General features: G+C 39.9%; 2 protein-coding genes across 3 annotated transcripts in view; one reads left to right on the forward strand and one right to left on the reverse strand.

Moving 5' to 3' along the window:
- LOC145995242 (phospholipase B1, membrane-associated-like) overlaps nucleotides 1-4,434 on the reverse strand; it is a 77,257-nt gene extending 72,823 nt beyond the window's left edge. The window contains exons 1-2 of the mRNA XM_083131810.1: nucleotides 4,409-4,434; nucleotides 1,143-1,216 (exon numbers count right to left, since the gene is read on the reverse strand). Coding sequence (XP_082987936.1) covers nucleotides 1,143-1,214 — 72 coding nt within the window. The 5' untranslated portion in view covers nucleotides 1,215-1,216; nucleotides 4,409-4,434. The remainder of the gene's footprint in view (nucleotides 1-1,142; nucleotides 1,217-4,408) is intronic.
- An 11,039-nt stretch (nucleotides 4,435-15,473) lies between these two features.
- Nucleotides 15,474-23,641, forward strand: part of LOC145995243 (phospholipase B1, membrane-associated-like) — a 29,080-nt gene continuing 20,912 nt past the window's right edge. The window contains exon 1 of one of the 2 annotated variants that reach the window (XM_083131812.1): nucleotides 15,474-15,561. The gene's annotated coding sequence lies outside the window, so the exon portion shown is untranslated. Of the gene's footprint in view, nucleotides 15,562-21,424; nucleotides 21,993-23,641 lie in introns of those variants that run through there. The other variant, XM_083131811.1, reaches the window with a different exon arrangement.

A 23,641-nucleotide genomic window follows, 5' to 3' on the forward strand; every position in this document is an offset into this window, starting at 1 on the left:
GGGGTTATGCCTTACAAGAGCAAACCATTAAAGCAAGCCCCACCGAGCTTTACTTTCGGGTGTAGTGTTGCCAACACTGCGAGAAAAAAGTTGCCTGCTCCTTGCTTTAGGTTAGGTTACCCCAAAAACCTTGGTGATTTTTTCGAGTGAGAAGCTGGTAACACTGCGAGAAAAAGGTTGCCAGCTCCTTGTTTTAGGTTAGGTTACCCCAAAAACCTTGGTGCTTTTTTCAAGTAAGAAGCTGGCAACACTGCGCCATCAAATAGAGCTCATGCCTTACAAGAAAAATCCATTAAGGCAAGCTCACCACTTCAGCTCACCACAAGAGGACGTTCAACCGGGTTGATTGCACTACTTATACATATATATATATATATATATATATATATATATATATATATATATGTATATATATGAAACGTGACGATCCTGTTACAGTACACAAGATAACATGTCAAAAAAGAAGTTTCTCATCCAAGCGACAACGGTTCTATTGACTGAATATGTACCTCACCATTAGTAGCTTTTATGCTTCTTTTACTTTGGACTTTAAATGTTACAAGAGACAAGAGGCAATGTGAAATGTGTTTATGAATTTCGTGTACTAGTTTATACCTGTACAAAGGACACAATACAATGCAATGTGTATTTCATTACTGTTTAGCATATTATGTTTGTTGTATGGTTCACATGTATTACAGAATTGCAAGTTCAAGCATCTACATATTACGTGTCATTTTTGCGAAACGTGATGTGATACAGCGAAACGGCAGTCTTTTCTGTAATCAATACATCTTGAAGATGCGAAATCAGTTATCGGATGTAAAAAAAGTCTCAACAACTTAATTTTTTTTGTTGACCTGTGTAATCCTGTAAAATCTTCTTTCTTCTCCAATTCGTGCCACATGGCCTGCCCACCTAAGTTTTCTTGATTTAATTATTCTAATAATATCTGAACATGAATACAAATTATGCAGTTCTAATTTATGTAACTTCTCCACTCGCCTGTCTCCTCATCCCTTTTAGGTCCAATTTTTTTTTCTAAGGATTTTTATTATCAAATAATAATAATACTTAGTACTAAAACACAAAGAAGACACATAACATACAGAACAAGAAATTGTTACATATTTATGACTTACCTGATTATTTGGTGAATAAGCATCAAGCAAAATCGTCGAAAAGAAGCGAAACAAAAAGGAGTAGGGATTCATTGCTGAAACAAGAGAGATAATAAGGTGTAAGGAGTTTATTTCACTTCTTACAAATATGAAAATTAAGTTCATGTTTTTAGTGGTGCAATCGCTGTTAAATCGAAAATCGTACGCGAAAGATCTTAACTTGCTTTGAACTTCGCCGAAAGACATTTGGCCCCGAGAATATATTAGATCGCAATTTGATTGTTTTATGTTGATAATTTGATGAATGCATCAGTTCTTGACGCTCAGACGATATTTTCTGCAACTACCTCCCCTCTCCTCTCGTCTCTTCTTCCCCTCACCCTCCTTTTCCTCTGCTTCTATCTCATGTCGCCTCCTGTTCACGCCTCTTGTCTCCACCCATCTCTTATTTCCTCTCTTGTCTTCGATTCCCGACTCCACTACACTTTTCTCCCTTCCTCTCTTTTACTCAATTCTCAACTTCCCTCTTCTTGTCTCCACCTCTCCTCTTCACTCCCCTCTTCTCGTATCTTCGTCTCCTCCTCTCCCCTTCACTACACTCTTCTCGTAACTTACTCTCCTCTTCACTTCCCTCTTCTCGTCACTTCCTCTCCTATTTACTTCCCTCTTCTCGTCTCTTCCTCTCCTCTTCACTCCCCTCTTCTCGTTTCCTCCACCCCTCCCCTCTTCTCTGGCCTCCTCTCCCCTTCACTCCCCTCTTCTCGTCTCCTCCTATCTTCTTCACTCCCCTCCTCTCGTCTCTTCCTCTCCTCTTCACTTCAATCTTCTCGTCTCTTCCTCTCCTCTTTACTCCCAACCTCTCGTTTCCTCCTCTCCTCTTCACTCCCCTCTTCTCTTCTCCTCTCCTCTTCACACCCCTCTTCTCGTGTCCTCCTCTCCCCTTCACTCCCCTCTTCTCGTCTCCTCTCCTCTTCACTCCCCTCTTCTCGTGTCCTCCTCTCCCCTTTACTCACTCTTCTCTTCCCCTCCTCTCCCCTTCACTCACCTCCTCTCCTCTTCTCTCTCCTCTTCTCGACTCCTCCTATGTTCTTCACTCCCCTCCTCTCGTCTCTTCCTCTCCTCTTCACTTCAATCGTCTCGTCTCTTCCTCTCCTCTTTACTCCCCTCTTCTCGTTTCCTCCTCTCCTCTTCACTCCCTTCTTCTCGTCTTCTCTCCTCTTCACTCCCCTCTTCTCGTGTCCTCCTCTCCCCTTTACTCCCTCTTCTCTTCCCCTCCTCTCTCCTTCACTCACCTCCTCTCCTCTTCACTCCCCTCTTCTCGTCTCCTCCTATCTTCTTCACTCCCCTCCTCTCGTCTCTTCCTCTCCTCTTCACTTCAATCTTCTCGTCTCTTCCTCTCCTCTTTACTCCCCTCCTCTCGTTTCCTCCTCTCCTCTTCACTCCCCTCTTCTCGTCTCTTCCTCTTCTCTTCACTCCCCTCTTCTCCTCTCCTCTCCTCTTCACACCCCTCTTCTCGTGTCCTCCTCTCCCTTCACTCCCTCTTCTCGTCTCCTCCCCTCTTCACTCCCCTCTTCACGTGTCCTCCTCTCCCCTTTACTCCCTCTTCTCTTCCCCTCCTCTCTCCTTCACTCACCTCCTCTCCTCTTCACTCCCCTCTTCTCGTCTCCTCCTATCTTCTTCACTCCCCTCCTCTCGTCTCTTCCTCTCCTCTTCACTTCAATCTTCTCGTCTCTTCCTCTCCTCTTTACTCCCCTCCTCTCGTTTCCTCCTCTCCTCTTCACTCCCCTCTTCTCGTCTCTTCTTCACTCCCCTCTTCTCGTCTCTTCCTCTTCTCTTCACTCCCCTCTTCTCCTCTCCTCTCCTCTTCACACCCCTCTTCTCGTGTCCTCCTCTCCCTTCACTCCCTCTTCTCGTCTCCTCTCCTCTTCACTCCCCTCTTCACGTGTCCTCCTCTCCCCTTTACTCCCTCTTCTCTTCCCCTCCTCTCCCCTTCACTCACCTCCTCTCCTCTTCACTCTCCTCTTCTCGACTCCTCCTATGTTCTTCACTCCCCTCCTCTCGTCTCTTCCTCTCCTCTTCACTTCAATCGTCTCGTCTCTTCCTCTCCTCTTTACTCCCCTCTTCTCGTTTCCTCCCGTCCTCTTCACTCCCCTCTTCTCGTCTCTTCTTTTCTTCTTCACTCCCCTCTTCTCGTCTCTTCTTTTCTTCTTCACTCCCCTCTTCTCGTCTCTTCTTCTCTTCTTCACTCCCCTGTTCTCTTCTCTTCCTCTCCTCTTCACTCCCCTCTTCTCGTGTCCTCCTCTCCCCTTTACTCCCCTCTTCTCTTCCTCTCCTCTCCCCTTCACTCACCTCTTCTCGTCTCCTCCTCTCCTCTTCACTCCCCTCTTATCTAATCTTGTTTCCCCCTTTATTCTCCTCTTTTCTCCCTTTTCCTCCTCTTTTCTCCCTTTTCCTCATCTCTGTCTCCCACGTCTTCTTTCCTTCCAGTCATTACTCTTTCTCCACTTCTATCCTCTCTCTTCTCCCCTTCGCTCGCTGCTTTTCTCTTCTCCTTTCGTCTCCTCTCCTCTTCTCTCCTTTCATCTCCTTTCTTTTCTTTATTGTAGACTTATCGACGATGAAATGGTAGAAAATAGATTTTCTTAAGCAGAGGAACTCTATTTGTTTCGTAAAATATATTGCCATTTGCAATATCATATTTAATTTCTGTTACAATTTTAAATAATTACATAACACTTGGTTTTATTACTTTTCCTTACTGCCTAGTATAAAATGTTGCTGTCCTCAGACTTTTGGTGAACGTTATACTCAGTTCCAAGGTATGTACTCAGTTTGTTTGCGGCTTGAAATAAATTCCATTTTCTCTCTTTCTTTAAATTTGTTTCTGTCTTCCTTGGATTACAAGATAGTTTATTTCTGACATGGACTTTGTAGCCAAACCACGTACATTTAAAATATTTTTAAAAATCTGCGTGGTTTTTGACAAAATTTCCACTTGAGGGAAATATTTCGATAACATATTTCCAAGCATTTAAATATTATACGTATCATCCCCTAAGGCCAAAACTATGAAACCGGATTGAGGGAAGTAATTTCCAAAGAGAAATTCTTTCTCATACCATGCTACCATGCGCAAAATAACACCAGAACTAACACATAGGAAAGAAACTATTTCTTGGAAGTCACGTGGTTTTGTTTACGTTAACTTCGTTCTTGCAATGGACGAAGAATAGAAACTAATGTTATAATCACATAAAGGAAGGAGAATAATGTAAAGTGCTACTTACTTAGTGTATCAAGTGCTACACGGACATCAGGGAATACACTACTGCACTGTCTTTAATAAGCTACACTTATTTGCGGAAGATTGTCTTCAAAACGGAAGTGGGAAAACCTGTTTCATGAGAACTAACAACAAGGAAAGCGGGTGGTACTGTAAGTAAATAACACTGTAAGGAATTACTATTCAGAGAGTAATACCTTTGTGTCTTTATGATATTCGTGTGCGTTTCGTTCCGAGAATTTGCATTGTAAAAAGAAACATTTTTCGTTAATGGCCGCACGAGTTTATATTTATTATCCGGAGTTACGTCAATAGGCATTTAATTGAACACTTAAAATGGGTGGGAAATCCTTAACGAAGTGTTTCAAAGATGTAATAGAAAAAAAAGATGTGATGTACGTACAATAATGTAAATTGCAGCCATGAGCAACTATTTTGCGCTTCTGCTGGTTAGTGTGTGAACACTGCACAAACGAGATCACCGGAGCCTCTTGCATCGCTCACTACCTCCTTCCTGCCCGTCTTTCAATGCTACAGTACCACTGCTCCCTCTGCAGTCTACACGTGCATAGGACAGCGCTCTTTCCCAGTCTTGGTGGTAAAGCGCGTTAGCAGGGTTGCTGAAGGTCCAGGAATTTTAAATAAAATCAATTCCGGTACAGGAGAGAAAAATCAGAAAGTGTAAATGAGTTCTGGACCGTAAAGAACCTTCTCATCTGTGAAGTATTTCAATTCGGTCCAGGAACCTTTTCTCCGGTTGAATTTAAATTTGGTCCAGGAACCTTTTTTCCCGGATCAGTTCAAATAGGGTCCAAGTTCCGTATTGAAATGAAGCAATACGCAACTTGGACCGAATCGAAAAAGTTTCCGGTCCTGCAGCGCAACCCAATTAGAATTTATGGGCTCCTGAATCTTTAACAACCCTGACGTTAAGTGCTCGACTTTCGATCTGTCCACACAAGTTCCCGAGTTCGAGTTCTTTCTGAGTGACCCATCATCAGATTAATCTCATCGTTACTTATACACAACGTCGCAACTAGCCAGAAGTTGTAAGAAAAGCGACGCTAATTGACAAAAGTACACATAAAAAATACGAGAGCGTTCTTTTACAATCAAAGCGGGCTGACCAGACATGAATTATACCTCAGAAGGTTTAACAATGGAAATGAGGTACCTTCGAAGAATAAGTGGGAAAACCAGGAAAGATCGGATAAGGAATCAAACCATTCGGCAATCTTTAAATGCTCAGCCACTACAAGAAACAGTTGAACGTAATCAAGTGAGATGGTTCGGCCATTTGAGCAGAATGAGTGAGACGAGACTGCCAAAGCAGATATGGGAAGCACGTCCACAAGGAACAAGACCAAAAGGAAGACCAAGAAAGACATGGAATACGAGTGTCAAAGAGATTTTGGAGAAACGAAGCATAAGATGGAAAGAGGCACAGGAAAAGGCGATGGACAGAAACGTTTGGAGAACTCTCTGTAACTCCTCGACACCGGCAGGTAGAAGAAGACACGACTAAGTAAGTAAGGTTTAACGTGGTACCGCTCCCTCCACTCGGTGGCCTGTCGTTTGCTGGAGAACCTTGGCAGAAGGCACGTGAGTGCTTCCACCTTCCACCCACTAAGAGTGGCGTTAGAGACAGAGCGAACAGCACAGAAGAGGGGTAGCCAACGGCAGACATTTCAGATGGCGAGAGCACTTCAATAACTCACTGTTATTATTTCCTTCCCTTTCATGCAACAGCACGGCGTGTCACCACGCTTGCACGAAACATAAATTTGGCAACAAAGACCCGACGGACCACTTACTGGCAGGAACGCGACCAAGATAAACCTTCCGGCACATAGAGACAGAAGTGTTTTGGGAGAATGATGAGGAACCGAGAGGAGTAGGGAAGGAAAGAAACAATGAAGTGAAGTGTACGTGGTCGCTTGTAGTGACTGTAGAAAATAAGCAAAATACCTCTCTGGAGAGAGAGGACTGTGAGACTTGGTATTTAATTATTCAAGATGTCATTTTTTTTTACTTGTACTTCTTAAGCTAAGAATAACATTATTTCCAAGAGAGAAAATGAGAAACTGAGAATGAGAAGACTAGAGATAGAGAGGAAGAAAGCATGATTGAGCCAGGGAAAAAGAAGGAAAGTAAGGGAGAGAAAATAGAGGGAAGGAGAGAAGAGAAGGAGAGATAGAGACCAGAGGAACAAGATAAATTGATAGGTAGAGAATTATTGAGAAAGAGGATGGACATAGAAAGAAAATGGTAGAAAATGGATTAAAGAGAGAGAAAGAGAGAGAGGGAGAGGTGAGGATAGGACAAAGAGAAATAATAAGGTAGAAGGAAGATGAACGAAGATACAGATGTAGAGAGGGAGTGAAGGAGAGAGCCAGAGAGGAAACGCCCACATATAGGGGAAGCTAGAGAGAAGGAGAGTAAAAGAGAGAGAGAGAGATAGAAAAGGAAGAGAAAGGAAACTGAGAGAATGAGAGGAAGAGAGATGCAAGACGAGTAAGAGAGAAAGAAAGATAGAGAGTTATTTCGAATGTGAAGATGAGAGAAAGAAGGTAAGAAGAGAGAGAAAGAGAGAGAGAGAGAGAGAGGAGGGGGGGTCGATGAGAGCAGGAATGAGACAGAAAGAAGATACGGAGGAGAGATACGGAGCTAAAGCTAGAGGAATGTGAAAAGAGAGAGCAAGAGCGAAAAACTCACGTAGAAGGGGAATAAAAACTAGAGAGATGGAGTGAAGAAAGCAGAGTTGAGCGAGAAAGAAAGAGGATAAGCAAAAAATGATTACATACCAATTCTGTCTCTCTACTGTTGACAGAATTTCTACGGTTCGGGACCAGGATTAACCAATCAACACAAAGGCAAAGAATTTCACTTTGATGCTTTAAAGACAATGAATGCCTTATTATGGTGCACCAATTGTCTACTCGTTTGAGAGAGCCAATCTTACAAACGCAAACTTCTATCTTCGAAGACACGCCCCTTATAAGATACCCCTGAGTACTATGTGAAATGAATAACATACGTGTATTTATTTACTTATTCTATTGTTCTAACTTCCAAAGACACACATTTCTTCAGTGAGCACATTACACGCTTCAACATATCATCTTATGTAACCTTCAAGGATTTTACCGCTGAAAAATATAACCACAACGTCGTTGTGGAGCTATGGCGTTCTTTCTAAAGATGCGTATCAGAGATAATTTGGTAATTCCCACGAACGTCGGTTTGAGTTCAAGAAGTAACTTCTTTTAAGTGCCATATTGCATGTCTTGTTTGTGACGTTGTCTGGTATATTTAACCAATTCACTCGTCGTCCCGGATTTGAAATCTAGAGGTTGCGAATGGCTGCAGAAATACATGTGGGGTTTGTGAATATTTTAAACTCATTGCCGTCCGTCGAGAAGCAGTTAGCACAGCTACTGCCTGGCCATGGGTCTTTTTCTGAGTGTCTCTTCATCAATAACATCATATCATCACTCATCCTCTCCTCACGATTAGCCAAAAGTGGCATAAATATGAATGAAATATACCAAATCAATCAATCAAATGAAGTTCATTGTTTTAAAATTGCATACAATTTTTATATTGTGAGGTGTGTGGGCTTCTTTTCTGATTTAAAAGTAATAAATTCTGTTAATTTATCTATTTTACTATACGGTCTGAGAATTCAATATATTTGTTACATGGTAGATATGCAAACAAGAAAATTTAAATCAAACAAGGTTGTTACGTTCCTCGGATTATTCTCAATGGATCAACTTACGTTTATTCCTCAACGGCGAGCCTGAGACTTATCAGCCTACTTTGAAGCCCTCAGGTAGTGGGAAATCAAATAAGGATGGATATGTTAACGTAAACCTTGCTAACTCTCGCACACCAAAAATATATTTAGATGTCAGTTAATGTTAATATATTACACTTGCACTCGCAATTAAACTCCTTATTACAAACAAAATTGTATTAAGATCATAATAGTTCTTGGCTACACAAATTAACGTGGCCGCGGTGGCTCAGTCGGTAACGCGTCTGACTACCATGCTCAAGGTCCCGGGTTCGATCCCCGGCCGGTTCAAATCCGGGAACTTTTCTAACGGTGAAAGCGGCCCCGGCGCCTACCCAGCGTCGAATAACATGGGTACCTGGGGGAAACCCTGGGGGGTAAAGGCGGTCAGAGGCGTGATGCTGATCACATCACCCCCACTCACGACCGGATCAAGAAAGTGTGGGGCGTTACCCCCACACCCCCTATACGCCTTCATGGCGTGGTGCTATGCACAGGGGAACACTTTACCTTTTTTTTTTTACCTACACAAATTAACACATTCACATTTCCAAAATATATATATATATATAAAAATATTTATTGGTTGTGGACAAAATCCATGCACCAGTTAACAATTTATCAATTGGTATTATATACATGTATGCACATAATATTTACTCACAATTATTCCTTTCATAATAAATACTTTCCAAATTTCATTACACTTTTAAAGAATTATATTAGACTTATTAAGATAATTTGTAAGAATATAAATTACCGAGGATGAAGGTGAAGTCAGTAAACAAGGCAGTGTCAGTGGCGCTTGATGTCCACTCCTGTACAATTCCTGTAAAAATGTTTCTCTGTAAGTTTCATAAAGTTTGCATTGAAATATAATGTGGTTTGGAGTTGCAGTATATTCATTGCACAAACAAACTGGTGAAGTCACTAAATTCTTCTTGTAAAGGTGAGCTGCGGCGATAGTGTGATTTAACCTGCAGCGCATTATAGTTGTGAGGGAACTCCGGGAGAGTTGAATCTGTTTAAACCAACATTCCTTTGGAATTCTTTCTTGTATAGCATAGTAGGCCTTACCGCATTGAGTGCCAGTATTTGTCCACAAGCTTTGCCAGTCAGTAAATAGTATTATTCTAGTGTGTGATTCCAAAACTACGGACGGAATCTTTATTGAAAGCGGCCGTTGGATTGTTTGATTCGCTGCATATTTTGCCAAAGTATCTGCTATATTGTTCCCTTCTATTAAAGAATGTCCAGGTGTCCAAATAAAGTTGATATCATATCCCAATCTCGTTAATTTCAGTGTGAGTATTCTTATGTTAACAATGTACCATTCCGTATGACATGACCATGATGCAAACTGTAAAGAATTTAGCACAGAGGCTGAATCGGTTGCAATTAGAACTGAATTTAACTTCTTATTTTGTACATAAAGCAATGCCTGTCGTATTGCAAAAGCTTCTGCAGTGTAAATGGACAGATACGATGGCAAAGGAAAAATTTTGAATTCTGCAGAATTATCACAGTAAAATGCTGCTCCTGTTTTTCCAGACGTTGATTTTGAAGCATCTGTATATATGTGATATTCACATTGTAATTTTGAATGTATGTAATCTTGATATATATTATTTGAAATTGTAGGGATTGTCTTCCTGAAAACTCTACTTGGGTAGGCAGGAAAATGAATCCTCATGGGAGATATCATATTAAAGTAGTCTGTCATGAAGCATGGTGCATTAGGTAAACGAATAACATTAGCTTGAAATTTATTAATGTCCTTATAAGCATAATATAGTATAGGTAATCTGGATTTATATTTTGCTGTACGTCTGATGAGCATCAAAGAGTCTAACAATTGAAGTTTTGGTATGATCGGAGATGTCGTGTTGGCAATTTTCTTAAGTAAAAATTTGCTCGCAAGATATTTAACTCTAAGTTTGTATGGTGGATCTCCCACTTCTACGAAAGTTGCTTGTTTTGGAGTTCCTTTCCAAAGGCCATAAATCCTGGATAAACTGCTATATTGGATAGAAGATAGCGTGTTAAAAGCCCAACTTAAATTATCATTGTACATAAAGGAACCATACTCTAGTCTTGAGTTTAGCATCTGTTTATGGATCTGATGTAATAATTTAGGATCAGCACCCCACTTTTTCTTAACTGTCAACATTTTTATTATGTTAAACACTTGAGATCCCTTACATTGTGCCAGTTCTACTTGTGACTTCCATTTAAGTTTTTCATCTAATATAAGTCCCAAAAATTTATGACTTCTTTGTTGACTAATAGGTTTTCCGTTTATATTTATTGATATGCATGAATGAGATCTCTTCTTATTAAAAACTACCACCGAAGACTTATCTGGATTTACTTCAATTCCATTGATATCACACCATGATGATAATTCATCCAGAGATTTTTGAATTTTTTGAGCCCCTTCTTGAATATTTTTACTACTAGTGTATATAACAATATCATCTGCATATTGTAATAGACGAGTGTGTTGAAGAATTTTTGAGCCTAAATCTGCCGTGTACATATTAAATAGCATGGGACTCAGCACTGCACCTTGTGGTAGACCTTTATGTGTATAACGTGCGGTGGATAACTGTCCTCCATATCGAATGTACAACTTACGTGCCAATAATAATCCAAGAATACTTTTTATAAAATTACGTGGAACGTTCATTTTCTCCAATTTTTGTAACAGTAAATTTGGAAGGACAGAATCATAGGCGCTACTTAGATCGAGAAAAACTACGATACAAAATTCCCGCCGTATGAAAGATAGCCATATATCTAAAATTAGTGTTGCTAATACATCTACTGTTCCAGTTCCTTTCCTAAATCCCATCTGATGTTTCGGTAATTTCTGATTATATTCGACCCACCATGTGAATCTGTTCAGTATTAAATGTTCATATAATTTAGCAAGGCATGATGACATTGCAATAGGTCTATAGTTCGTATGTATTCCTGATTGTTTACCTGGTTTTAATATGGGTATTATCACCACTTCTTTCCACTGTGATGGAATTTCTCCACTATTCCATATTGAATTGTATGTATTTAGTAAAATTTCATATCCATTCAAAGGCCAGTGTTGAATACATTCGTATGTAATACCATCTAAACCCGGAGACGTTTTCTTTCGTTTGTGAACAACATATTCTAATTCCTCCATAGTGAATAGCGATTCTAACGTGGATGTTTCTGGATATTTCATAGAGTTTAACAATTGACAAAGATTAGTTTCAACCGTATCTGGTGTCAACTTGCGGTGAAATTCTTTTATCCAGGCTGAATTGATATCTCCTCCAAAATAATGACAAGTATTATTATTGGACATACTTCTTATTATTTTCCAAGTCACTGAAATAGAAGAATCTTTAGTTAATGTAGAGCAAAATGACTTCCAAAAGTATGATTTTGATTTCTTTAGGAACCTCTGAGTTTTTGCTGCAATTACTTTATATCTAATAAAATGATTGATGGTAGGATTCTCCTTATAATTTATGTATGCTTTTTGTCGTTCGTTTACCCATTTCTGGCAATCCGTTGTCCACCACGGAGTCACTTTTCTTCTAGATCCAAAATTAGATACTGTTGCATTTATTTGTTCTTGTCGAATGAGAGAAACCAATGTGTCATACGATACTTCTTGTTTCAGCAATTCATTCTTTATTGCATTGTTTACATTTCCGGAGAATTTCTGCCATTCAACCCTTCTTGATATATATTGACTATTGTTTTGTTCAGAGCGCATAGTAAACCACGTTATATTTTTATTATGTTGAAAGCTTATCATAATTGGCATGTGATTACTGTTGTAACACTTCTCTAATACACTCCAATGGATTTTTGAAGGTATATCATTTGAGGTAATAGTTATGTCTGGAGCACTCGGCTGTTCATTAGGTCTTGAGATTATTGTAGGTGTTCCGTCGTTGAGTAATACAGCTGAGGAATCTTGCAAGTAATTATACAAATCTTTACCTGATCGATCAGTTAGAGAACAGCCCCACATAGGGTGGTGTGCATTAATGTCCCCTGCCAGCACAAATGAAGTGTTTGGTGGAAGCTGCCCAACGATATTCTGCCACACTGTAACAGGGAGGTGCACTGTGGGAGGGCAGTAAATTGATACATAAGACGTATCAGCAATCCGAACACCTGTAATCTGAATTTGACTGTTTATATTTTGAAACAAAATAATGTCATACTGTATATTTCTTTTAACACCTATAGCTGAACCACCGTATCCATCTAAACGATCATCTCTTATCCAAGTGTAACCTTTAAACTTCAATGTTGAGTCAGTTTTCAACCACGTTTCTTGTATAAGAAGGACATCTGCAGAAAAATAAGATAAAATATTTTGTAAATTATGTCTATTAGGAATTAAACTTCGTATATTCCATTGTAATATTTTCAAGACTTTGTCTGGCATGCTGGTTGTTGAAATAAGTATTGTAAAATACTTGTAGCAATGCAAGTCCAGTCCTGGTTAACGTTCAATGTCGAAGTCCCTGCTAGGCTACATAATTGTTCTATAAATAATGAAAAATTATTTAGGAATTTTGTAGAATTTTGTTCTTGTGCCCGATTTGGCTGGATAGCTTGAGCCGCCTCTGCAAGAACAAATAATTTATTTTGTTGGCATGTTGTCGACAAATCCGGAGCATTGTCTTTTCGAGATCCTGACAAAGAATAATCAGGGTTTGTCATTCTCTTTTTATATTCATTTTGTCCAAATGGTTTCAATGTTTGAGAAGATTTCTGGCGTTTTCCTTGAGAAGACTCAGTCTCTTCCAAATATTTTCCAGCTTTCTTTGAACTGTACAATGGCCTTTTATTAGATACACTGTATTGATCTTGTGTTATATTATTATGATATGAGGTGCTACTCGAATTGTTAGATATCGAAGCATATGTAAATGGCATTACTGTCTTTTCTATTTCCTGAACATGGCCAGTAGATATCTGTTCATATCCATACATATAGATAATTTTTGGGACTTTCTTCATAGCTTCGTTAAACGTAACATTCTGAACTGTCATAATTTTGATTATTTCCTTTTGGCGTTGTTTTTCAGGACAGTTTTTGTCAATTGCAGTGTGCTCCTGATTACAATGGAAACACTTGATCTTATTTGTGCAAGAGGACGATTCGTGATTCTCACCACAGCGTTTGCATTTTAATTTACTTTTGCAATTAGCCCTGAAGTGCCCATAATAAAAACAATTAGTGCACTGTTTAATCAAGGGAATGTACCTATCAATATCAAACTTTTTGTAAAACAGTGTGACATATTGTGGTAAGGATTGCGAGTCGAATGTTACAATTACCGTTCGAGTTGGAACAGCAACGCGAGTACCCTCCTCGTACTTATACTTCACAATGCGTTTTACCTTTATTACTTTGGCTGTTGATGAATTTATATTTTGCAATATTTCATCTTCACTTATTGACTGATGTACATCTTTCATAATTCCCATTCTTCGTACTCGGTGTGATGGAACAAAACCTTCCCAATTATTCTGTAACAGTAATGGATTCGAAAGGAAATCATTTGCATAATTAGATGTCGTAAATGTAAGTCTAGCTAGATTTTTCCCAAGGCTATCTATCTCTTTCAAACCTCTAATATTTTCTTTGCTGACTATTTGGCCTAATTTTAAAATGTGAAGTTGACCAATGTTTCCTTTGCCATTTCCACCTGAGGCATCCTGATGTTTAGATTTCACAAATATTTCATACGGACCTAAATGATTACTTCTGTACTTCAATACCTGTTGCTCATAAACTTTTTTGGAACTTGATTTACTTATTTGTTGGGTGTAATCTATATTATTACACTGAGAATTCAACTTATTAACTTCTTCTACAGAAGTTATGATTTCCACGTTGCTGGAAAGTTCCATGGCACTAATGTCCGTGTCCATGTTGGATTCAGCTGGTTTTGTACCAGCAAATTTGGCTTTACGGCCTTTAGATTTTTTCATGAATTAATGTTCACATTGTCGCACATATATTTAGAACGACACTAATATTCAAACAGTAAACTATAAAGTCTCAAATTCTAACTTAGAACACAAAATTATCTTTGCAACAACTCACTTACACAATCACATCTGTCCATTTCCAAAATCACTTCCATTATCTAGCAACATTTATCATATCTCTCACCTAACAACCCCACAATCAAATGTTTTAAGGTTAGTCCATAACCATAACAGGCTACCCAATTGAACAAAACAAATTACGTCATCATAGACAATTAACATATTAAACATATTAAACACTTAAAATGATACCATAAGTGGGTGCGTATCAAGGTGAAATCATCAATGTCTTCCAGAAAAGGAAATTAGAGATATTTTGCGAAATTGTACGTACATTATAAATAAATATGGAAAATTGAAAAATGTTGTTCGTTAAACTTTAAAAAATTGAGGACCATTAAATCCATGAGATATTTTGTTGTGCGAATCGAGATTTTATAGCATTGTAAGTTCATTTCCGAATATTGAACACTTCTCAATAACGGATATTTTGAAGTTCCTCATTTTGTCTGTCATAGAGAAGTTCCAATGAACACACTCACACACACACACTCTCTCTCTGTCACGGAGACATCGATAAAGAAACTTTTTCATTGCAAGATATCAGAAACCTTCTACATTCCTCCCCAACATGTTTCAAGGGAAGGAGAGGGGAACATAGCTTAAGGCTATGCTTTTAGAGTTGCCACGTTTGTTTCTCATTGTAATAAATCGGTTTCTCTTTGAACAGACCTCGTATTTATCTTCTTGTGAAAATAACTTACAAGCTTGCCGTATACTGCGTTTATGAAAAGGGGACGGCTTTTGAAACGTGTGGCGATGGATATGATGATGTTACAGCTGCGACAATTGTCCAAAAGGAAATGTCGAAAGTTAATTGCAAAACCTGATCCAGGATTATTTTAAATCTGTGCCGTGGATACGTCTAGTAACTGGAAATTAGCCCATTGTAGACGAGATGAAAGAAATTAACAAAAAAGAGACTTGCCCCACTTTTGGTTGACCTAGGTGAATTGACCATCGGTGAAGGCATGCGTTCAACTGTTACGTCGATTACAACAGATACACCTGAGCGAGAGGAAGGGGGAGGGGAGAGAATAAAGAGGTCCATTCCGATTAAAAGTAAGTTTCGTCATCAAATCAGCCGACAGCGCAGCGAAACCCTGATCACTTTTCACTTTCGGCCACTCTATGTGGACGTTGACAGCAGCCTGGAAGTCTGCCCAAGGCATGTGCAGAAGGTGGTCGTCTGACAATGCTGGCAAGAACGTGTCGGCAAGTTTGGTTCTTAGGTAAGAGATGGCACTTTATTTTCACTTGATTTGGTGATGGTATTGTCCATTGCTTCGCCATATAGTTCCGCACCGCCAAGAAAAGTAAATCAGTAGTCGTTTTTAAACAGATTTCTAAGTTGACAAATTAAAAATAGCATTAATCTTTCACTATGGTTTAAGCTATAAGCGACACACGCCACGGAAGTTTCACATTGACGTGACAATCGACATGCGAGCGACATTTCACCTCAAATCTGTAGCTGATCTCTGTGGCAGAGTAGTTAGCACAGCGCGCCACGATACCAGGGGTTCTTAGTTCGAATCCCGGCCTGAGCATGTGTGTTCTTTGTGAGTATGCCTTCATCAATTCCATCATATCCACTCATTCTCATCTTCTCGATTAGTCAAAGATGGCAAGAAAGCGAAGTAAAATGAACGTAGGTGATACGATGCGCAATATTGACAAAACGAGCCTGTCCGAATGACACGTGTAGTGTCGTGTCGCTAAGGTGCGAAAGGTTGCATTTATTTCTGAAGGTTCGTTTTTAAATGACACGTGTCTCATATTTATTGTCACATCTGTTTGAAACCTGCCTAACTAAGAGGATACACTCTCTCCATAGTTCAGAGTTACTATTTGAGGGAGCTTTCAGACCGAAGCGACATGTGAGAACGAGAGAAAAGGATGGATAGAATGACAGAAAGAGTGAGAGAGAAAGGAAGAGAGAGAGAGAGAGAGAGAGAGAGAGAGAGAGAGAGAGAGAGAGAGAGAGAGAGAGTGTTAATTCTGACGACTGCGTTTGAAGTGGAAATTGAATTGAAAATAACTGAACTCAATTTTTTGTTCATATTTCTCACGTCTTGTAACATTCGCATTAGTCATTTCTGTGTAAAGTTCATGTTATTGATGGGTACCTCATAATTATGATTTCCATTCATTATTGCTCTCGCCACTACGTATTAAGAATTTCAGCTCATTTTCTAATTTTTCCTTGTACAAATAGAAAAGCAGTAACTTGTGGGCCTCCCCGAAGACATAGTTGCAATGCTATAATCAAACTTGGGCATTTTTTAATTCGTTGAACTTGTCGCTTCCTATCTCTGCAAAATGACTAAGCCTGTTTGTCTCTAAACTTAGTCAGACACAGAAGCCTGGTTCGTTTGTATTCCAAAAGAGAAGCCGGTGCTTGGAAATCCCTTGACGTACTTCCGACTGGCTCCAGGAAGCTTCGGATGTGTCAGGAGTCGCAACTTGACTTCCACGTTCTGATCAACGGACCATTGTTGCACGGTTTCACTTTCAAAGGTGCAAAATTTCCCTCAAATCGCTGACACGAAATTTTATCAATATTATTATAATTATAATATTAATTATTAATTATACTATTGGTATTAGTCGGAAGACAAATGTCACTATTTCCATTGACTCATAAAAACAATAATACTTAATTCATCGAAACATTTGAATTGATTAAAATGAATAAAGATGAAACCACAGATAGTGAAAATCACTGATAGCATATTGTACACTTCGAACAAAAATAAACGAAATATGAACATTCATAAGAATTATGTATATTTAGCTGTGGTATTACGATGATTTTAAAAGTTAGGTGATAGAGGGAATATGTTAATTGAGGGAGGATGCTGGGAAAAGGGCATAACCTACAAAAAAATAATACAGGAGAAGGATTTTTGCGTTTTCGGTGTAACTTGGCTGCACGTTAGTCCGTGCTGTGAACATGTAAGAGCGTTGTTCTATCGTTTTACAAATCAGTGATGAAAAAGGTTTATATTTAAATATGCTGAATTAATATCGAAAAAAATGATGATAGAGAACAGATATATGTGCTCACTATCACAAGTGCCAACCTAATGAGTAGAAAAAACCAAATTTCACAAGCTGTCATAAACATTTTACCTTAACTACTCTCTGCTTATCTTACACAGGTCCACACACACACAGAAGCGCAGTCAGTAAGCAACTTTTAAACTGTAGGTCCAGTCCCGATTAGCCTTACTGTGCATAAAGTAGACTTAAAACACCAAATCAATCAATCAATAAGCAACTGACCAACACTAATTGGCATGAAGGAATACTGCAACAAATTTTGTTAATTTTTTTTACGCACTTTACATTTCGCTTTACTCATTTGCTGGATATGTATTGCTTTCTCAAATTTTTTCAAGGCTTTCCGTTGGTCTTTCTACTCTGTTTCCATTCCTTTACCTTTTTCTTCCCCCTTTTCATTTTCTTCAGTTTCACTGTCAGTGTCCATAACAACATCAGCCATGATGCCTGGACTACGCTGCTGGTAGAATTCCTCCTGTTGGCGGAGACGCGAAACAAGCACCTATCACAACACGCGTAAGACTTCAGTTCGGGTCAGAGTGAGATATGCCTTTCTTACATACTAAAATTTTGAATCGTTTTCCACCCATATTTTATATACTCTTTCATGGTATACAAATCATGGCATATTCACTCTTTCCAGCGATCAGAGATGGCGCTGCCTATCAAATATTACAATTATCACGTGTTCGGTTGAGGAGTTGTACTGGTCTCTTACCTATTATACCTCTCAATTGTTCTCACGTTAGTTCCAAATTTCAATCGTGGTTCATTTTGAGCTGAGGAATAAATTAAGCGACAAAGAAAGAAAACGGGATTGCACACTGCAACGAGCTTGTGAGAACTGGATATCTATAAATTTCCTGCAGTTATAACGTTTTTTCTGATATGCATCTCATATAGTCCAATGCCAACACTGCTTCGTAAATAAAGAGTTTTATACACACATTCAAAAACTCTTCTTACTCTAAAGCTCTTTTCAGTTCTTACGTCGTGCGCTCTAGAAGCTGGCAGGGGAAGTGGGGAGCGGGGAACATGCCGCTGACCAACCAGAGAACAGACCACCTAGCGGTGGAGCCGAGAGTTACGCAGTTGAGGGAGGAAGCTGCAGCGCTAACTTCGTTCTGCACGTTGCTGTGTTGCCAATTCACCGCGTTGCTGATGGTCTTTTGCCCCAGTGTTGATTCCTGTTTGTTATGAGTGGAATGTAGGAACAACATACGTGGGAGTAATTGTTGTCGCGTCGTGTATTGCCTAACTGCATTGATTCTTCGATAAACGTGTATGTGGCATGTGATGTGACGTTTATTTGTACTCTCGGTGTTCCATTGTGAAGCGAACTGTGCAGCATATTGTTAGGGAAGGCAAAGACAGTCTTGAGGCGTCGGGGTCCACGTCATTTGAATCACCGCGCAAGCGAATCAAAAGGAACAGTATCACAAAGGCAATCGACGGTTGGGATAAAGATATAACAAGAAGAATTATCCTCGGGTATTATGTAAAGGGTGAATATCCAACACTGAACAAGTTTTCGTTGATTTGCATACACAAATAAGCTTTCAGTGGGGAGTTTCGTCGTTGTGGAGGATACTGAAATATATGGGGTTCAAGTACAAAAAGAGCAACGACGTTAGACGATTTCTGATGGAGAGAGCCGATATAGTTACAGCCAGAGTAACGTTTTTGCGAAAAATGCATCTTCTAAAAAAATAAGGAACCTTTGCCCTATATAGGTATTTCATTGAGATGAAACGTACATACATCAGAATTACGCCCCAACGAAAATCTGGCAAAGTAAAGAGGGTACAGGGGGTTTAAAAGTGCCCGTGGGTAAAGGTGGGCGCGTTATTGTTTGTCACGTAGGTTCTAGTCACATTGGTTTTCTACAGGAATGTAAATTAGTTTTCAGTGGTTTTTTGCAGTTTTTAGATACGCTTGACGAAAGGAACATCAAAGACGCAGTGATTGTAATGGACAACGCTAGCTACCATTCGGTACAGTTGGAAAGAATTCCTACAACGTATACACTTGATATCATACACTTATCGGTATTCTACTGACCACAAGATGGGGATACGCATTCTCAGGCGATACGCGAACAATGGGACGTCTGTATTTCATGGTTCTTTCGACTTCAACTCCCCTTTCCCGCTACTCTGGCAACGCTGCAGTCTCTCTCTCTAACCGGCCTGTCTCGTTGCGCTGGATAGGTCGTTTCCCCGCTCTCCACTTCCCCTGCCAGCTTCTAGAGCGCACGCCGTAACAACTGAAAAGAGCTATAGTCACTTTAGTGTTTTTTTCAACAGAATGCAGTGGCGGCGTTTAGGGGGGTCAAGGGGGCAGTTGCCCCCCACTTTTCGCCACATTTGCCCTCGCACTATCCTAAATCTTATATACAAAGGGAAATATACTGTCCTTGCCCCCCCCTGGTTTTGGAACCCAATCGCCTCCACGGGCAGATTGTATAAAGGATTTGAAACTTGGTGAAGGCATGCAGCATTTAATTAAACGTATTTTATTTTATTTTCATATTCAACCACGTTTGACTTACCGCAACGATGTCTATGATACTTGTATGGTAGCGACGAACTCACACTCATATAGAAACAATGCCCACATAATGGGATTCGAATCTGGGACCTTTCATAGCGAGAACTTGGGTCGACCGCTCAACGCCCTTCGCTGCAACTTGGAACGAATTTAAGTACCGTGCGGGTATCTTTCATCATTGCAATGAGATCGTTGTTGGTAGCGACATCTACTTCATCATCAATTCATCATTCATACTTATAGCCGCGATTAACCTAGATGTAGGAAAGCGACGTTAGAGAAGCAAAATAGAAAATAATATAAACGTCACTCCACAACTCATGCAAGAGTGTGTATTAGCCAGCGGCTGAAGTGGCAAATGTTAGGTGGGGAATGTTTGATCGAACTTGAGGTTAGCTGGGGGAAGGGGCGTCTCCTGTGGTTTAACATGGTGACAATGAGACAACTGGGTTGCAAAATTTTGTTAGATGAAGAAATACCATCCTCCACATCTCCCTTTCACTTCGAGCACTGGTATTACTTCCAACCCTGGGGAAATTGCATCACCTCCACAAATCTCACGAGATTATGAATGTATGGGGTCCAATCTATATATTTTGCAATGTGTAGGGGGCAGCTTTTCAATGATATATATATATTCGAAATATGCTAAACTGAGCCGACTTGCTCTGACGCTGGTTTCCGTAGGCTGTATTTCAGGTCTACAGCAGTCTCTATTATATAATATTTAAGACCCAAAAGAAAGGAAAATTAGCATTATAATTAATGGGATCTTTTGGGAAATCTGTTATGAAATACATTTCATAATCCCACATTTATGGTGTCTCAACTGTTAGTCTCTGCACTTTTTTTTATTTAAAATGTGCTCATGATTACGTAAGTTAATATTTACGAAATTTGGATGTTATTTTCTATATTACATCTGCGTGTTCCGTTTTCTTTAAAGAACCAAGACGCAGCGAATTACATATCATTCACTTTTGTGTCCTGAAGAATCGTAAGATGTACGTCAGTGATGTCTAGTCGTGTGATTGGTACATTATGAAGAAACGTCTAAAAATAACAATTCTGTGTCGAAATTGCCATTCGAACACTTCAAATGGTCGACCTTTTGAATTCTTGTACAAAATGGTTGTGAAGTGGAGGAATGACTTCTCGTTTGCATCTACCATTAAGAACTAACCAAAGACATTTAAGAGAGGAATGGTGCGATGCAAGTACAGATACTGCGCTTACGAAGTCCTCCAAAAGCTTCAGCGTGTACTTCTTCGCTGCTTATCACAGTATTAGTGTCATTTTCTGCGAAAGCCAATCTTGTAGCAAGTGCTAAAAGATAGTCCTTGAAGGTACATGAAGACAAACGCACGAAAACTCCAAGGTCTTCTACACGCACGCCAAGCCTCGAACATGGCATTCGTAACGTGTTGACAACAAGCCACCAAATTCCAAGCACAATTGTACATTCCTGTGCTCCTGTGCGACGGCTATGGACTACACGTAGCCACTACTCGCCGATTCAGGGAACGTTCCTGGCGACAAGCTCTTACATCCACATACTCAGTCTCCGGGACAAAGAAGGCACCGCCAATAGTTCGACGGACACTCTGCAGATGACTCGGTAGACATTGACAAAGCCTTTGGTATATTGAATTCCAATACCACAAGCTCTCGCAATATCCCAAAGGCATTTTCAGTAGCTTTTGTCTGCGACCAGCTCTTTCCGGTACGTCACTGGTGGTCACTTGTCGACGAGCTTTCGAAGGAGGAGCCACGGGGGCTGGTGTCCGTTATGAAGCCTTAATGGGCTGCGATTACAAATAGCTTCATTAAGCGGTTAATGACAGTGGGTGTACGCTGCAGCATTGTCTGGGGATTCAAGAAGTGGATGCGGTCGATTGTGTAAGATGGAATAACATTATACTTAGAGAAAACGGTGTTGGTTTTGGACAGAGTGCAGCGGTAATTTTGCAACGGAATGTTCTCAGGCAGTTCTTGACCAAAAAGGAATTTAGTGGAAAAATTTACAGGCGAGATTTTCAAACATGAGGTGAGTACACTAGCTATGAGAGGGGGAGGTATCCAAGGTTTTCGATCTTGGGTGAGTCTAAGGGAATATGTGAAGTTAAATTTAGTTCCAGGATGACCACTAATTAGGTCTTCGGGATTATTTTTTTCGTATTTTTGATACAATTTTTTCCTATCGAAGTACACTTCTTACTCTTTAGGTTAATGTTCAGAGGTGGCGTCAAGGGTGCTGCAGAATGGGCCATAGCCCATCCAAAATCAGGCTGGTCCTCATGTTGGTCCACCCTATCAGTATCTAGGAGTTTTTTTCGCGAAAAAAATGAGAGTATGTATATAACGATGCACATACACTCTTCTTTGAATGTGTGACCTAAATCTTTAGCGGGCATTAACTGGCCAGGTAGCAGGTACCCATTTAACAGGACTCGGCAAACCCCAAAGCCACTCTAAGCAGAGATAATGATGGGAATATTCACACCTTAAGTCACCCACCCACCATGGAAATCGAACTCGGTATTGTTGCGTGGCGATCAGGTGTCCTGCCTCATTTCTTTTGCACAAAAGTCAGCTAGTATTACGATTTAGTTTTCGTCGATTTCAATTATATATCTCTTAATATCTAGTTTTCCATTTTCTTACTTTACCCTTTTCTACAGATTAGACAATACAAACATCCACTCGGGATTCGAACCCGCTACCCCTGTTGTTGTAGCGCTCTGCACTGAGCATTCCGCCACGGAGGTCGACAACAACACACCGTGGCTCTAATAACCCTATTGACATTCTGTTACCTGCAAAACTGTTAACCATCTCTATGCCATAGAATGTCTTACAGGCAATTATGAGAAAGTGACATGTTACACATGTTACACCTCATTAACGAGACAACACACCACTTTCACCTTCTTTGTTTTCGTCGAGCACAAGCCACCTTGACCATGAACTCGTTCTCTCTCATCGCGAATGAGGATGAGCAGGTTGACCCACATTGAAACTGGTATCAAGGTTGCTTGTCATGCCATGACGAACGACTGACGTTTGCAACGAATGTCTCAGAATAGAGGATCGTGTGTGAGAATTGCTATGTTTTTCAGGAAGGCACTGAGGTGGTACTGTCTCGACTCTTTCTCAATCTCTTCCTTTCTATCCTTTTCTGACTTTCGATCTCATTCCATCCTCCATTTCGCAAACTCCCTTTATTCCATCACCGCTTCTCTTTATCAATCATTCAATTTCTATCTTTCGCTGTACTTTTGTTTCTCTACTTCTCCCTTTGTTATTCTCTTTTAGATTTTCTATTTTTCTTTCTCATTATATCACTTGTCCTCTATTCATTTTCTTTTCTTTTCGTTCTGTTCTTTTTTCGTTCTCTCTCTCTGACCCGCCTTCTTCCTTTCCTTCTCTCTAATTTTCTTACTTTCTATTTCTTTATTTCTCGTTTTTTCCTCTTTATTCTCTTTTCTGTTCCTCTGTTTCTCTCTGTTATTCTTTCACTCTTCCTTTGCTTCTCTCTTTCTAATTTTCCCTATTTCCTCTCTCTCTCTCTCTCTCTCTCTCTCTCTGTGATTCTTGCTCTGCTCTAAATGATGCTAAAATCTCCCACATTGGCCATTTGTTTGAGCAAAAGGATAGGCTAAGGCTATTCCACGGTGCCTACTGTGGTAATGTTCT

Source organism: Lepisma saccharinum, chromosome 11 (genome assembly GCF_977018435.1).
Source record: "Lepisma saccharinum chromosome 11, izLepSacc3.1, whole genome shotgun sequence".
In the NCBI taxonomy this organism is placed as follows: domain Eukaryota; kingdom Metazoa; phylum Arthropoda; class Insecta; order Zygentoma; family Lepismatidae; genus Lepisma; species Lepisma saccharinum.